Here is a 15,579-nt window from a genome sequence, read left to right on the forward strand (position 1 = left end):
TTCAGTTGTTTATGCCAGGGGCACTAGGAAATTTGAGAGTTGGAATCCTGATCTTTCATACTGCGAGGCTTATCTTTGAACCAATCTTGCAACTTTGGCAGGTGCTGTGGCTAGTAGAAGCACCCAAAGACAGCATCCTTCCTAACTTTGCCTACTTTGCATCTGCGGTGCATGCCCCCTGCCAAGGGGCCTGGGAGGCCCTGCTGTGTACTTGCCTCTTCCCCATGACCTATCATCATGTTTTTTTTGTCTGTCAGGTGGGGCTGGATGATTTACAAAGTTCTCCAGCTAATCACCATCTATAGATAGTCCAGTTCTGAGAGAGAGGGCCCACCCAGATTTTGTGAAAATGAGAAATGATGTGAAGGAGGCCCTTGGTACATTCATACAGGGAAATGGTCTTTAGCCTCCTGACAACAATAGCTGGACCTGGCATTGCACTGAACTGAATGGGGCGAAAGGCAGGGGTGAGGTGCTCCATGGCCTTTCCCTGCCTCCAGTTCCTAATTCTACCTTTGTTTTAATGTTATGAAACTAGTTATAACTTTCCTATAGTCAGTAGTTTATACATAGATATATAGATATAGATATAGATTTATTTATTTATTTATTTTTCACCCAAGGATATTTTCTCCACTGATTTTTAGAGAGAGTGTAAGGGAGGGAGAGACAGAGAGAGAGATAAACATTGATGTGAGAGAGACACATCAATCGGTTGCCTCCCACACACACCCTGGCAGGGATTGAGCCCGTAACCAAGGTATGTGCCCTGGACCAGAATTGAACCCAGAACCCTTCAGTCCCGGGCCCTAGTGCTTATTATAGGTTATGCTGTATAGTAGGTGCTCAGTGAGTATTTTTTGAATGAATGAATAAATGTCAAGTGTGAATTTGTATCCATATCTTTCTCCCAAGCAATATAAGAACCTTAGCACTCTCCTAATTTCCTTCCTCTCTTCTTTCTCTCTTCACCATCTATCCTTTCTATTGTGCTCATATTAATATCTCTTGGGAATTTAAATTGATTTCTTATGAACATTCTTGTTTTACAGCCTACCCATTTAGAATTAACAATATGTTTCACAAATTTCTGTGCTCATTAAATCTACTCATAGACCATTTCATCCTCTTGTATTCATTTATTTCTCTGTCAGAAATATACTATTGTTATTGGGTTTGGTTGTTTCTTTAAGAGAAAATCTGTAAATAGTAAATGAGTGGAGTGTTTATATATCTAAAAATGTCTTTACATTCTCAAACATCAGTGATACTGAGGCTAGATTCAGAATTCCAGGTTTAAAAATGTCCTCAGAACTTTGAAGATACTGCCCCTAGTGGTGAGGTTTTAAATTGTGTTCTGATTATGTTGTGTTGTAATAAATACTGTTCGTCTGGTTTTATCTGAACGGGCACTCAGCGAGCTCTTTAATGCAAGGTGACAGATTTCTTTCACAAATATTTACTGTGGAACTGCCAGTGCCCAGCACTGGGTTAAGGCTTAAGCAATAGAGAAGTAAAATGTGTGCCGGAGGCCTCCTCCTCAAAGATTTTACAGTGCCACGGGCGAGTCACACAAGTAACTAGATAATGAAGACGCATTGGACTCGGGGCCCTGAAGTGGGAAGCACTTGGCACTGAGAGCACTTTTTTCTTCATGTTCAATTTTGTTTGTTTGTTTGTTGAAACTATTACATGTCTCCTTTTTTCCCCGATTAACACCCCCGCCCCCCGTCACTCCCACCCCCAAAGGCAAGCCCCTACCACCCCGGTGTCTGTGTCCATTGGTCATGCTAATATGCATGCATACGAGTCCTTTGGTTGATCTCTAATCCCCACCCCCCCACCCCGCTTTCTCCCCAAGGTTTGACGTCTACTCAGTGCCACCTTGTCTCTGGATCCATTTTTGTTCATCAGTTTATGTTGATCATTATATCCCACATATAAGTGAGATCATGTGATATTTATCTTTCTCTGACTGGCTTATTTCACTTAGCATAATGCTTTGAGAGCATTTAAAAAAAATATATTTTTTTATTGATTTCAGGGAGAGGGAGAGAATGATGAGAGAGAATCATTGATCAGCTGCCTCCTGTACACCCCCTACTGGGGATCAAGTCCAGTAGCTCTGACCAGGAATGGAACCCTGACCTCCTGGTTCATGGATCGATGCTCAACCACTGAGCACACTGGCCGAGCGGTATTCAGAGTATTGCTGGAGCACAGAAGAGGCTGTCTCGCCAAGTCTGAGGGCACGTGTGTGTGATATGCCCAGCTTAAGCCTCAACTGCCTATGTCTGGGTCTCAAAATACTTGGATTTGAGCTCAGGATTAGCAGAAAACAGTTCATAGTCACCAGTTCGTGTTTTTTTTTTTGTTTGTTTGTTTGTTTTTTTAATATATTTTATTGATTTTTTTACAGAGAGAAAGGAAGAGGGATAGAGAGTTAGAAACATCGATCAGCTGCCTCTTGCACACCTCCAACTGGGGATGTGCCCGCAACCAAGTTACTTGCCCTTGACCGGAATCGAACCTGGGACCTTTCAGTCCACAGGCTGATGCTCTATCCACTGAGCCAAACCGGTTTTAGCACCAGTTCGTTTTAATTACAAGCTCTATGGAGCATCAAAAAGGACAAGAGAGCAACAAGGACAAAATGTCCATTCGGCCAAGAATATCTTTCTGGTATCTCCCCTCTGCTCCTCAACAGGATGGGCCCCAAGAGGTGGTACCTGTCAGCAGCCTTTGTAGAATGAGGCCCCTCCCAGATGTGAGAAGAACCCACAGAGAAGCTCCCAGACTTTTTTTTTTTTTTAAATATATTTTATTGATTTTTTTACAGAGAGGAAAGGAGAGGGATAGAAAGCTAGAAACATCGATGAGAGAGAAACATCGATCAGCTGCCTCCTGCACACCTCCCACCGGGGATGTGCCCGCAACCAAGGTACATGCCCTTGACCGGAATCAAACCTGGGCCCTTTCAGTCCGCAGGCCGACGCTCTATCCACTGAGCCAAACCGGTTTCGGCGAAGCTCCCAGACTTTTATCTCACATACCCCCACCTCCCACAGAAAGTCTGAGTCGGTACACAAAGACAGCTTCTGCTCTCACATAAGGCAGTGTTCTGCTGGTCAACAGGCCACACCACCCAGCCCAGTGATTAGAGTCTATCTCCTGGAATTATTGTGGCCTTACCAACCTTTCTCTTTTTTTGTCTCATCTGTGCCATGAGGAACTCTCTGTTTACACATGCACAAATTGTCCTACTTGAGTTCCTCCCTCGGGGCTTTTAGTAGACAGGCCTGACCTATCAAAATAATACATTGTGGCCTCTCAATATATATTCTCAATTTCACTTCTTCCCTGGTCACTTAAAGATGTCTGGGGCTATCTCCACTAAAAAGCAGCCCTCTGTGTGTAAATGTAGGTCTTAGGGTTCTGGCTCCAAGACCTGAGCATTTTTTTTTTAATTTCTTTATTGATTAAGGTATCACATATTTGTCCTCATCCCCCCATTCCCATCCCAAACCCCTCCCCACACATGCTCCCACCCCCCTGTTGTCCGTGACCACTGGTTAGGCTTCTATGCATGTATACAAGTCCTTTGGTTGATCTCTCCCCCTTACCCCCACCCTCCCCTACCTTCCCCTGAGGTTTGACAGTCTGATCGATGCTTCCCTGTCTCCGGGTCTATTTTTGTTCATCAGTTTATGTTCATTATTTCCCTTAGATGAGTGAGATCATGTGATACTAGAAATACACATATAAGAACAGAAAATGAGACAAGCAATAATGGTTATGCTGAGAGGCAAATGAATCAGTCTGTAGTGAGTTTCTTTCTGGGCCAACAGTTCTTTTGAGTTCCAATTTCAATGTCAAACAGTTCCTTATGTGTACATGTCAGCAATGATATTTCAGTTCTGGATGGTGGACAAATGGTGGTAATGTAGGTCCGACCCTCTCTAGTTTGGTCCTGGGCAACCTGCAGCAACGCACAGCTGCTGACTGCTAGTATGGCAAGGCGTCATCAGCGTCTTCCATCTCTGGACTGTTTCTCTTCTCTCTTCATGGCTGGAGCAGTCCTGTCTATTCCTCTCGGTTGCAGGAATCCACATGGTCTTGGAGTTGTTTTCTGAAAATATACAAACATATTCTCAACCAAAAGTTAATAAAGGAATCTTTTCTATAAATTTGACTTGGGATCCTCTTTCATTTTTTGCCCAAATGATTTTCCTTTGGCTTGTTTTGACACCATGTGTATTTTTCATGGGTGTCTTGCTGTTAAGACCTGAGCATTTTGCACAGACCAGTGGGTCACCAGTTTGCTCTTTATCCCTCATTCTTTTTCTTTTTTTAATAAATATTTATTGTTCAGATTATTACAATTGTTCCTCTTTTTTCCCCCCATAGCTCCCCTCCACCCGGTTCCCACCCCACCCTCTGCCCTTACCCACCCCCCCGCACTGTCCTCATCCATAGGTGTACAATTTTTGTCCAGTCTCTTCCTGAACCCCCCATACCCCTTTCCCCCTGAGAATTATCAGTCCACTCCCTTTCTATGCCCCTGATTCTATTATATTCACCAGTTTATTCTGTTCCTCAGGTTATTTATTCACTTGATTTTTAGATTCACTTGTTGATAGATATGTATTTGTTGTTCATAATTTTTATCTTTACCTTTTTCTTCTCCCTCTTCTTAAAGAATACCTTTCAGCATTTCATATAATACTGGTTTGGCAGTGATGAACTCCTTTAGCTTTTTCTTATCTGTGAAGCTCTTTATCTGACCTTCAATTCTGAATGACAGCTTTGCTGGATAGAGTAATCTTGGTTGTAGGTTCTTTCTATTCATCACTTTGAATATTTCTTGCCACTCCCGTCTGGCCTGCATAGTTTCTGTTGAGAAATCAGCTGACAATCTTATGGGTACTCCCTTGTAGGTAACTAATTGTTTTTCTCTTGCGGCTTTTAATATTCTCTCTTTGTCTTTTGCTCTTGGCATTTTAATTATGATGTGTCTTAGTGTGGTCCTCTGGATTCCTTTTGTTTGGGATTCTCTGCACTTCCTGGACTTGTAAGTCTATTTCTTTCACCAGGTGGGGGAAGTTTTCTGTCATTATTTCTTCAAATAGGTTTTCAATATCTTGCTCTCTCTCTTCTTCTGGCACCCCCATAATTCAGATGTTGGTATGCTTGAAGTTGTCCCAGAGGCTCCTTACACTAGCTTCATATTTTTGCATTCTTTTCTATTTTTGCTTTTCCGGTTGGGTGTTTTTTGCTTCTTCGCATTTCAAATCTTTGACTTGACTCTTGTGATCCTTTAGTCTGCTGTTGGATCTCTGTATATTATTTTTTATTTCAGTCAGTGTATGCTTAATTTCTAGTTGGTCCTTTTTCATATCCTTGAGGGTCTCACTAAATTTATTGGCCTTTTCTAGAAAATTCTTGACAAACCTTATAACCGTGGTTTTGAACTCTATATCCAGTAGTTTGCTTTCCTCCATTTCTTTCATTTGTGACCTGTTTCTTTGTCTCCGCATTTTGGCTGCTTCCCTGAGTTGATAGAGTGGCTATGTGTGCTAGGTGTCCTATAGGGCCCAGTGGCTTAGCCTCCCCAGTTACCTGAGGTGGACACTCTTGGTGCACCCCTTTGTGGGCTGTGTGCACAGTCTTGTTGTAGTTAAGTCTTGATTGTTGTTGGTATCCCTGGGAGGAATTGACCTCCAGGCCAGTTGGCTGTGAGGATCAGCTGTGTCTACGATGGGAGAACTTCTGTGCTGGAGACACCCTTATGAGGCAAGACTTGCTTCAGTGGGGCTTTGGTGCTCACTGAGTCTGCCCCTGAGTGTGCCCCTTATGGATCTGAGGAGTTGTAATCTGGATGGTCCTACTCTGACCTCTGGGTACACTGGCTTTTGGATCTCCAAGGAGGTGCTAATTTAGTCTCTGCCTGAGGCCACCCAGCAGGAGCTAAGGAGAGATCTGCAGATTCCTCTTCTTTGTTTGGGTTTTGGAGGTGCCCAGATGAGGCCCAGCTGTGAAGCAATGCAAACTGCTACGGGACCTTGGGCCTTCTTTTGGATGTTCTGGGTCTTTCTTTTTTTTTTTTTTTTTAATAAATCTTTATTCAGATTATTACAATTGTTTCTCCTTTTTCCCCCCATAGCTCCCCTCCACCCGGTTCCCACCCCACCTTCTGCCCTTACCTCCCCCCCCCCACTGTCCTCATCCATAGGTGTATGATTTTTGTCCAGTCTCTTCCTGAACCCCCCATACCCCTTTCCCCCTGAGAATTATCAGTCCACTCCCTTTCTATGCCCCTGATTCTATTATATTCACCAGATTATTCTGTTCCTCAGGTTTTTAATTCACTTGATTTTTAGGTTCACTTGTTGATAGATATGTATTTGTTGTTCATAATTTTTATCTTTACCTTTTTCTTCTCCCTCTTCTTTAAGAATACCTTTCAGCATTTCATATAATACTGGTTTGGTGGTGATGAACTCCTTTAGCTTTTTCTTATCTGTGAAGCTCTTTATCTGCCCTTCAATTCTGAATGATAGCTTTGCTGGGTAGAGTAATCTTGGTTGTAGGTTCTTGCTATTCATCACATTGAAAATTTCTTGCCACTCCCGTCTGGCCTGCATAGTTTCTGTTGAGAAATCAGCTGACAGTCGTATGGGTGCTCCCTTGTAGGTAATTAACTATTTTTCTCTTGCTGCTTTTAATATTCTCTCTTTGTCTTTTGCTCTTGGCATTTTAATTATGATGTGTCTTGGTGTGGTCCTCTTTGGATTCCTTTTGTTTGGGGTTCTGTGTGCTTCCTGGACTTGTAAGTCTATTTCTTTCACCAGGTGGGGGAAGTTTTCGGTCATTATTTCTTCAAATAGGTTTTCAGTATCTTGCTCTCTCTCTTCTTCTGGCACCCCCATAATTCTGATGTTGGTACGCTTGAAGTTGTCCCAGAGTCTTCTTACACTATCTTCAACTTTTTGGATTTTTTTTTTTGCTTTTTGCTTTTTCGGTTGAGTGTTTTTTGCTTCTTTGTATTTTAATTCTTTGACTTGATTCTTGTGTTCCTCTAGTCTGTTTTTGGGTCTCTGTATAATATTTTTTATTTCAGTCAGTGTATGTTTAATTTCTAGTTGGTCCTTTTTCATATCTTCGAGGGTCTCGTTATATTTATCGGCCTTTTCTAGGATATTCTTGAAAAGCCTTATAACCGTGGTTTTGAATTCTATATCCAGTCGTTTGTTTTCCTCCATTTCTTTCGTTTGTGATCTGTTTCTTTGACGCCGCATTTTCACTGCTTCACTGAGTTGGTAGAATAAATTTGTGTGCTAGGTTTCCTAGATGGCCCAGTGGGTCGGCCTCCCCAGTTAACCTGAGGTGGACACTCTTGGTGCACCCCTTTGTGGACTGTGTGTACAGCCTTGTTGTAATTAAGTCTTGATTGTTGTTGGTATCACTGGGAGGAATTGACTTCCAGGCCAGTTGGCTGTAAGGATCAGCTGTGTCTATGCTGGGAGAAGTTCGGTGCTGGAGACAGCCTTATAGGATTAGACTTGCCAAATTGCAATAGCCTCTGTGCTCAGCTTGGATGGGGTGGAGTCTCAGGGCGGAGCAGACAGTCTTGGCTTCTAGTCAGCCTTGCCCTTGTGCGCACGCGTAGACCTCTGCCTTCCCCAGCTCCCGAGTCTCCGCCCAAGAGTCCAGACTCCCCCCACAAGAGCGTGGGTCCCCAGGGGCTCGCCTGGAACCGGGGTTCAGTGCAGTCAGAACTGGGGCCCAGTGCAGTCAGGAGCCTCTGACTCCCTTCCACTAGGGAAAGCCTGTGGCAACCTCCGCAGCCTTTGTGTGCACTGGCACACGTGCTCCTTCAGACCTCTGCCTTCCCCAGCTCCGGAGTCTCCGCCCGAGAGTCCAGACTCCCCCTGTAAGAGCATGGGTCCCCAGGGGCTCGCCCGGAACTGGGGTTCAGTGCAGTCAGAACTGAGGTTCAGTGTGGTCGGGGCTTCCTTCCCCCTTCCGCCAGAGAAAGTCAGCCAGGCTCTCAGCCGCCCTTCCTCTCTGTGCGCACAAAGACCCTTTGCCGTACCTCCAATTCTCTGTGAGCTTTTCTCTTTCCTTCTAGTTGTAGAATTTTCACTCAGCCAGCTTTCCTGTGGTTCTGGATGGTGTCCGTTCTGTCTTTTAGTTGTAGTTTTTAAATTGTTGTGCGAGGCAGCAGTTTAGGTGCTTACCTATGCCGCCATCTTGGTTTCTCTGTTCTGGGTCTTTCTGACTCAGCTGCAGTTTGATACGTAAGTTTAGATTTCAAAGGACCAGGCCATTCATATGCAAAAGCCTCTGCGCACAGCTTGCATGGGGCGGAGTCTCAGGGTAGAGCATACAGTAATGGCTTCCCGTCAGCCCTGCCCTAAGAGGCCCCCAGGTCTCAGTGTCCCTTGGTAATCACTGCAAGCACCTCTGAGAGAAAGCCTCTCTTGAGTTCCACCCACTGCCAGACAGTCCAGTATCTCCCCGTATGGGTCTGGGTCCCCAGAGTCTTGTCCGGAACAGGAGTTCAGAGCAGTCGGGAGCTTTTGTCTCCCTCCCAATTGAGAAAGCCAGCCACGTACTCAGATGCCAGCCCTCTCCACATGCACGCGTGCGCACCTCCATACCTTTGCCTTTACTTCCACAGCTCCTCTGAGTATCAGTGTGCTTTTCTCTTTCCTTCTAGTTGTAGAATTTCCACTTAGCCAGCCTTTCTGTGGTTCTGGATGATGTCCGTTTTGTCTTTAAGTTGTAGTTTTGAAGTTGTTGTGCAAGGCAGCCATTCAGGTGTTTACCTATGTCGCCATCTTGGTTTCTCTATCCCTCATTCTTATCTTTAAATTTTTTTTTAATTGATTTCAGAGAGGAAGGGAAAAAGGGAGAGACAGATAGAAACATCGATGATGAGACAGAATCATTGATTGGCTGCCTCCTACATGCCCCCCACGCGGGATCAAGATCTCAACCTAGGCGTATGCCCTGACCCAGGAATAGAACCCTGACCTCCTGTTTCAGCCACTAAGCCACCCCAGCTGGCCCATCCCTCTTTCTCCAGTGAGTTTTCCACTCTCTGTGCTGGCAGGTTCATGAGGATACATATCAAATGCAACAGGGCCTGCAGGAGCGAGTGAGGAACTGCGAGAGGGTCAGAACAGACCAAGGCTCCATATACCTGCAGAAGGTTCAGGGCCAGCAGCTGGAGCAGAAGCTGAAGCGAGTAGAGACCTGGCTGCTGCAGCTGGGACAGCTGGCCCGCCTGGTGCACTACATGATTTGCCAGAAGCTCGTGTCTATCATAGAGGAGAAGATAACCTCCTTTGTGGCCAACATCCTGAAAGTGAGGTGGTGGTGGCATGTGTGGAGGGGACCGACAGTCGAGGGCCAACTGGTGGGGAGTGGATACTGACATCTAGCCCCATGACCTCTCCTGACCCTTCTTTATAGGCCCCGAGGCAGAATCCCTTTCTCTTGGCCCAGCTGGTCTTTGACAGTTGTGGCCAGCTGTCTCATGAGCCCTGTATTGAAGACATAATCCAGATTATAACTGGGGGCCTACAGTTTGTCAAGGCTTCTGCTCTGAAGGTGTGCTGGTTGGGCAAGGGGCCGGCTGTAGGAATTCCCAAATTTTATCCTCTATAATCGGAAGCTTTCAGCCTGGTTCTAACCCTCATTGTTTTCCATTTCTGCCCCTTCACCATATGGTGACATGCAGGTAATGAAGTCTACAGACCTGAAGAGCTCTGAGGATTCCCTGAATTCTGAAGGTATTTAAGGAGACTTAGGCCGAGGGTAGGAAGAGGGGAAGAAGGGGGGAGGGCACATGCAGCATGCTAATGGCATTGCCAGAGAGTCAGGCCTTGGGTGTGGATGGAGCATTTCTAACCTGAGCACTTCCTTACCTGTAAGAGGGGTCAAACAATGAAAATAAGAAGTCACAAGGTAGGTGCTTCCAGGCTAGGTCCAGTGGCTCAAAAACACCAGCAAAAAGTACCAGGCTCTTTATATCCTTCCCCAACTCCTTCCTGGGTTTAGCTATAGGTGAGGGCAGATCTGCTTAGAGGCGTGTGTGTGGTAAGAGAGGCTTCAATCACAAACGTCTTTTCATCCTCTGGCTTACTGCCACGTAACTGCAAGATGAGCAGCAGTTCTAAGCATCCCATCCTCAAGCAAAATCAGGGGAAAGGGGGAGGCAAGGGAGAGAGACAAGAGCCGAAGTAGGGAGGTGAGGTAGAAGAGTATTGCCAACAAGACAATGAGATTTGATGGGCTGGGCAGAGGGGCAGGCAGTGGTAGAGATGGAGAGAATGGGTTGGATTCTGGATATATTTTTAATGTAGAGCCAACGGGATTTTGTGATAGCTGGGTGTGTGTTGAGAGAGGGAAGAGTCAAAGACTAAAATTTCTGACTGGAGCAACTGGGAGAATGGAGTTCCCATTTGCTGAGGTTGGAAGACTGCAGGAAGAGCAGTTTTGGGAGGGAGAAATCAGAGCTCATTTTTGGTCCTATTTGAGGTACATATTAGACATCCAAGTGGAGAGGTAGAGTAGGCAGTTGTTTACACGGGATTGGCATTCAGGGAGAGATCTGAGCTAAAGATAAATTTGGAAGCCAATAGATGGTATTTAAAACCATGACACTGGATGAGCTCACTTAAAAAGTGAGTACAGATAAGAGATCTGAGCACCGTGTGTGGGGGGCAGGGGCGGGGGGGAGAAGGCACTATAATGTTACGTGTTGCTAGTAAGGATCTAATTTATAAACATTTTGATGCTTTTCCCCCCTTTTTAATAACGTTTTTTGTTGTTGTTAATCCTTACCTGAGGATATTTTTTCCCCACTGATTTTTAGAGAGAGTGGAAGACAGGGGGAGAAACAGAGAGAAATATCTATGTGAAAGAGACACATCGATTGGTTGCCTCAGCACAGGGCTGGAGATTGAGCCTGCAACTGAGGTGTGCCCTTGAGCAGAATCAAACCCTAGACCCTTCAGTTGGTGGGCCGATGTTCTAACCACTGAGCAAACCACTAGGGCTAAAGTTTTAATGCAAATACAGACTTTGTCAATTAACCAGTTCCTAAGAAGTTACAAGGGAGGCCAGGTTTAAGGATCCTTGAGGAGGATGAGTACTGACACGCTCAACATCCTTTCCCACCTCCTCCTACAAACTGCACTTCCCAGACCCCCTTGCAGCCAGTGTTTTTCAGCTCTTCTGTGTATTCACAACCCACTTAGTGTTCTATAATATCCTTCCCGCTTACACTAGCTGGAGTAACTCTCTTCTCTCCACCTGAACCCTAACTAATGAATTCCTCCTTGGGTCTGGTGCACTGTTTGTAATATAGTCACTCATGAGCAGGGTGTGTGTGTGTGTGGACACATTTTAGAGAGAGAGGTCGTGTGGGGGCCCTGGAGGGCACTCACGGACAATTGTGGCATGTGTCCCACTAGAAGAAGAAGAAGAAGAGGGCTCGAACACAGAAATCCTGATGCCCAGGTCCCAGGGTGATGCCGTGCAGATCTTCTGTGGCCCGAATGTGGGATTGGTGTGGCCCTGGAAGTCTCACACAATCACTGAAGCACTGGAGGTCCGTGGGTACCGGCTGCGGAGCCAGTACTTGCCCCCCAATTACAAGCAGCTGCAAGAGGACCTGAATAACAACCCTCGAATCCAGCAGGCACTGGCTGTAAAACAGGCCCTGCTGGAGGTGAGAACAGAGACATAAGAAGTGGGAGGATGCCTGCCAAGCCCCATCACAGTCACCCGCCTCTGCCCTAAGCACCTTGTCTGCCCCTAGGACATGCTGTGGGAGGTGCAGGAATTCTGCAGGGAATATCACTGGATGACAGGCATTTATAAGTTTCTGCAAGCCTGGGGGCCTCAGAAGCTGGAGTCTATGAGAGGTTGTCCTATCAGCAACTATGAGATGCTGGTGAGCCACCTGGACGTTTGGCAGGCCCGTGTCTCCCGTATACCTACCGAGTTGATCACAAAAGGCAAGTTGCTGCTGCTGAGCTGCCGCGATATACAGGCCGACCTGGGTGAGTGCCGCTCCCCCTCCCTCCTTTTCCTTCCGCCTCCTTACCTCATTCACGTGGTGTTCCTGGTGTCTGGAATGTCCGCCAGGGACCTTAGCTGCAGGCCCCTCATTGGAGCTGCAGAGCTTCCCAGAGCCCCAGGTCCCAGCCCCTTCCCTGTGCAACTGCAGGTGTGACCCCTGAAGAGGACAGCCTCTCCATCTGTTTTGGCTCTGCCCCTTCCCCATTCTCCTTCGGAACCACGGAACCACGTTCCTGTCACCTGATGCTTTCTGTTCTTATGGTGTGGAGTTCAACCAAATGCAACTGAGAAAAATCTTAGTGTCCACTTCCTGCAGGGACGAGATAATATCGGACCTATGCTTTCTCTGTGAAGGTGGGAGGCCATGGAGCTGGGGCCTGAAAGAGTTTGCCTGAAAGTACTTGCCTGCCCTGCCCTCCCTGCCTTTGCTCTTCAACCGATGAAGCACTTGCCTAAAGTGCTCCCCTCCCCCACTCCCCCTGTCCTAAATGTACAGGGGGTTAAGCTGGCAGGGAAGGAACAGGGAGGGCCTGTGATTGGCCTGCTTTTGTTCTGACCCTGTTCGGGGCAACCTTTGCTCCACTGTTACTTGGAGAGCCTGTGTCCTTTCTAGTTTGTTAGCTTCTTGATTCTCAGTCCAGAATCAACTGGCTTCTTCAAAAAGAGCGGATGGAGAGAGAAAGCATGGGGTTCAGAATCCTGGCTCTGTTTTCCACTGCTGTGTGGGACATCAGGTCACTGAGCCTCAGAGTTATTTGTAACATGGGCAAAATAATGAGTCACTCCCAGGGTCACGGCAGGGAAGATTGAACGAGATATCATGTGTGATATTCCCAGCATTGAGTATGGCATGCAGTGGGTGCTTAATTTTTTCATGTCACCTTATCCTCTTCTGTCTGCTCTAATCCTTCTGGCTGAATTTACCTTTTTATCCTCCCACTCTGCTCCTCTTCTCACTGGGCTCCCTTGAACAGTGGATGATATAATTACCCACTATGGTGAGTTGTTCTTATCAAAAATTTAACTTCATCCTTTACTCTTTCCTTTCCCTAACTCCACCACATCCAACCTGTCACCAAATCATTTCTGTTCTTCTGTCTCCTAAATACCTCTCAAATCAGTTTTCCCCATCCATTTCCAACTTTAGCCTAAAGAACCGTGGCACTTTATTAGTCCATTGCTCCTTTGTGCCACACCGTGTCGCTGTTGAGCTCCCCTCTGCCTTCACTGCCTGATGCTGCAGGTCCAAAAGCAGCACCATTGCCAAAACCGGTTTGGCTCAGTGGATAGAGCGTTGGCCTGTGGACTGAAAGGTCCCGGGTTCAATTCCGGTCAAGGGCATGTACCTTGGTTGCAGGCACATCCTCAGTGGGAGGTGTGCAGGAGGCAGCTGATCGATGTTTCTCTCTCATCGATGTTTCTAGCTCTCTATCCCTCTCCCTTCCTCTCTGTGAAATATCAATAAAATATATTTAAAAAAAAAAAAAAAAAAAAAAAAAGCAGCACCATGGCAATGGCCTAGCTCCTGTCATAGGCCAGAGGGATAGTTTGAAAAGGATCAGTTTGCATCCTTGTGTTCTCTTCTACCTTGGGTGCTCCTCAATAGTTCCCTTTCTCTTGGTTTTCTCAGCTCTTGGTACCCAGTCCTCTTGGTTACATCCTCCAAGACTCCAAAAGGGCCATTCCCAGTATATCTCTTTTTTTTGTTTTTGTTAAAAAATATATTTTATTGATTTTTTATAGAGAGGAAGGGAGAGGGATAGAGAGTTAGAAACATCGATGAGAGAAAAACATCAATCAGCTGCCTCCTGCACACCCCCTACTGGGGATGTGCCCGCAACCAAGGTACATTCCCTTGACTGGAATCGAACCTGGGACCTTTCAGTCCGCAGGCCGACACTGTATCCACTGAGCCAAACCAGCTAAGGCATTCCCAGTATATATCTCAATTATGTGTCCCTGGAACTCACGGTCCCCCTTTGCAGTGGGAGAGATGCTCATAGGGCAGTGGTCAGCAAACTCATTAGTCAACAGAGCCAAATATCAACAGTACAAAGATTGAAATTTCTTTTGAGAGCCAAATTTTTTTAACTTAAACTTCTTCTAAAGCCACTTCTTCAAAATAGACTCGCCCAGGCCGTGGTATTTTGTGGAAGAGCCACACTCAAGGGGCCAAAGAGCCGCATGTGGCTTGCGAGCCGCGGTTTGCCAACCACTGTCATAGGGGATAAGCTGATTTACTTTTCACCCCTCAAAACAAAATAATATATAACAGAGTGGAGCCAGGCTGCCTGAGTTTGAATCCTTGCGCTGCCACTGTGTGATGTTGATAGTTACTTAACCACTCTGAGCCTCAGTTTGCTTATCTGTAAGATAGGGACAATAATAGTATATACCTCAAAGGGGTTTTTGTGAGGATTAAATGGGTTAAAACAGGTAAAGTAGTTGACATTGTATCTGGCATGTAGTGATACTGTATTTTGTGGTATAGTTTATACCATATTTCTATGTTCTTCTGTGCATTATTTTAACATCTCTGAACTTAAGGGGTATATTAAGATGGATGGCATGTCAGAGTTTAGATGGCATCACTTTTTTCTTTTTTGTGGTCTATAAAATAATGGTGCCTCCTACAATTGGTAGTATCTTAGATTTGATGAGGTCCCATCTTGATATTATTCATGCCCTCAAAAAAATAGGCTTGTTCATAGCCCCATATCTTCTTTCCTTACACCCTTAAAAACAAAAGGCAGATTACCCACTCCTCTCACCATCTCTTCTATCAGAGCAGAAGCAGTAAGACTCCCCAGGCAGAAGGCCCGTGTCTGTGGTAGGGCATTCTGCTATTCACGATCATGTCATCCCCATGCCTTTGCACATGTTTCATCTGTGTGCTGTGCCTTTGCCCCTTGGAGCATGAACTGCTTAACACATTCAGCTCCAATGTCCCCCTCTCTGAGGAGGTTTTTCCCAGCCTCCTCAGGCCTTGCCTCTCACTATGCCAGGTTGAGGACTCATGGGCACTTATCACAGTGGTTTTTGATTATCTGTTTATATATCTGTCTCTGCCACCATACTGTAAGCTTCCTTGGCTGGAAACCCTTTCTGTCTCACTCACTCACGCACTCACTCACTCATTCTTGGTGTACCCGGGCCCAGCACAGGCCCCGGTGCATAGCAGGGCTCTAGTAAGTGTTCAGTGAGTGAGGGAATGAATTCATGGTCTGGCATCCCCTTCCCACTCCCACTCTGGGCCCACAGCACTCCCTCAGCACCCCTTTTGCTGTGCACCCTTTAACACCTCACCCTCCTTTGTGTTCAGAATCCAAGCTGGAGAACATCAGGAAGGAAATTCTTGAGCATGTCCAGGGTGAGAGCTGGAGCCGCAGCCAGCAACTGATGAAGGAGCTCACAGATTTCATTGAGGCCTTCCAAACCATCAACTCCGACATTCACACCATTGCCCGGTGCTCCCAGAAGGTG

General features: G+C 46.1%; 1 protein-coding gene across 1 annotated transcript in view; it reads left to right on the forward strand.

The window, feature by feature from the left end:
• The window catches only part of DNHD1 (dynein heavy chain domain 1), a gene marked incomplete at its 5' end in the record, with an annotated part of 59,198 nt that overhangs the window by 10,851 nt on the left and 32,768 nt on the right, over nt 1–15,579 (forward strand). The window contains 6 exons of the mRNA XM_080640658.1: nt 9,119–9,373; nt 9,481–9,618; nt 9,749–9,800; nt 11,487–11,743; nt 11,834–12,077; nt 15,419–15,576. Of these exons, the coding sequence (XP_080496784.1) occupies nt 9,119–9,373; nt 9,481–9,618; nt 9,749–9,800; nt 11,487–11,743; nt 11,834–12,077; nt 15,419–15,576 (1,104 nt within the window). The remainder of the gene's footprint in view (nt 1–9,118; nt 9,374–9,480; nt 9,619–9,748; nt 9,801–11,486; nt 11,744–11,833; nt 12,078–15,418; nt 15,577–15,579) is intronic.

This window comes from Plecotus auritus (assembly GCF_963455305.1).
Source record: "Plecotus auritus genome assembly, chromosome: 9".
In the NCBI taxonomy this organism is placed as follows: Eukaryota; Metazoa; Chordata; class Mammalia; order Chiroptera; family Vespertilionidae; genus Plecotus; species Plecotus auritus.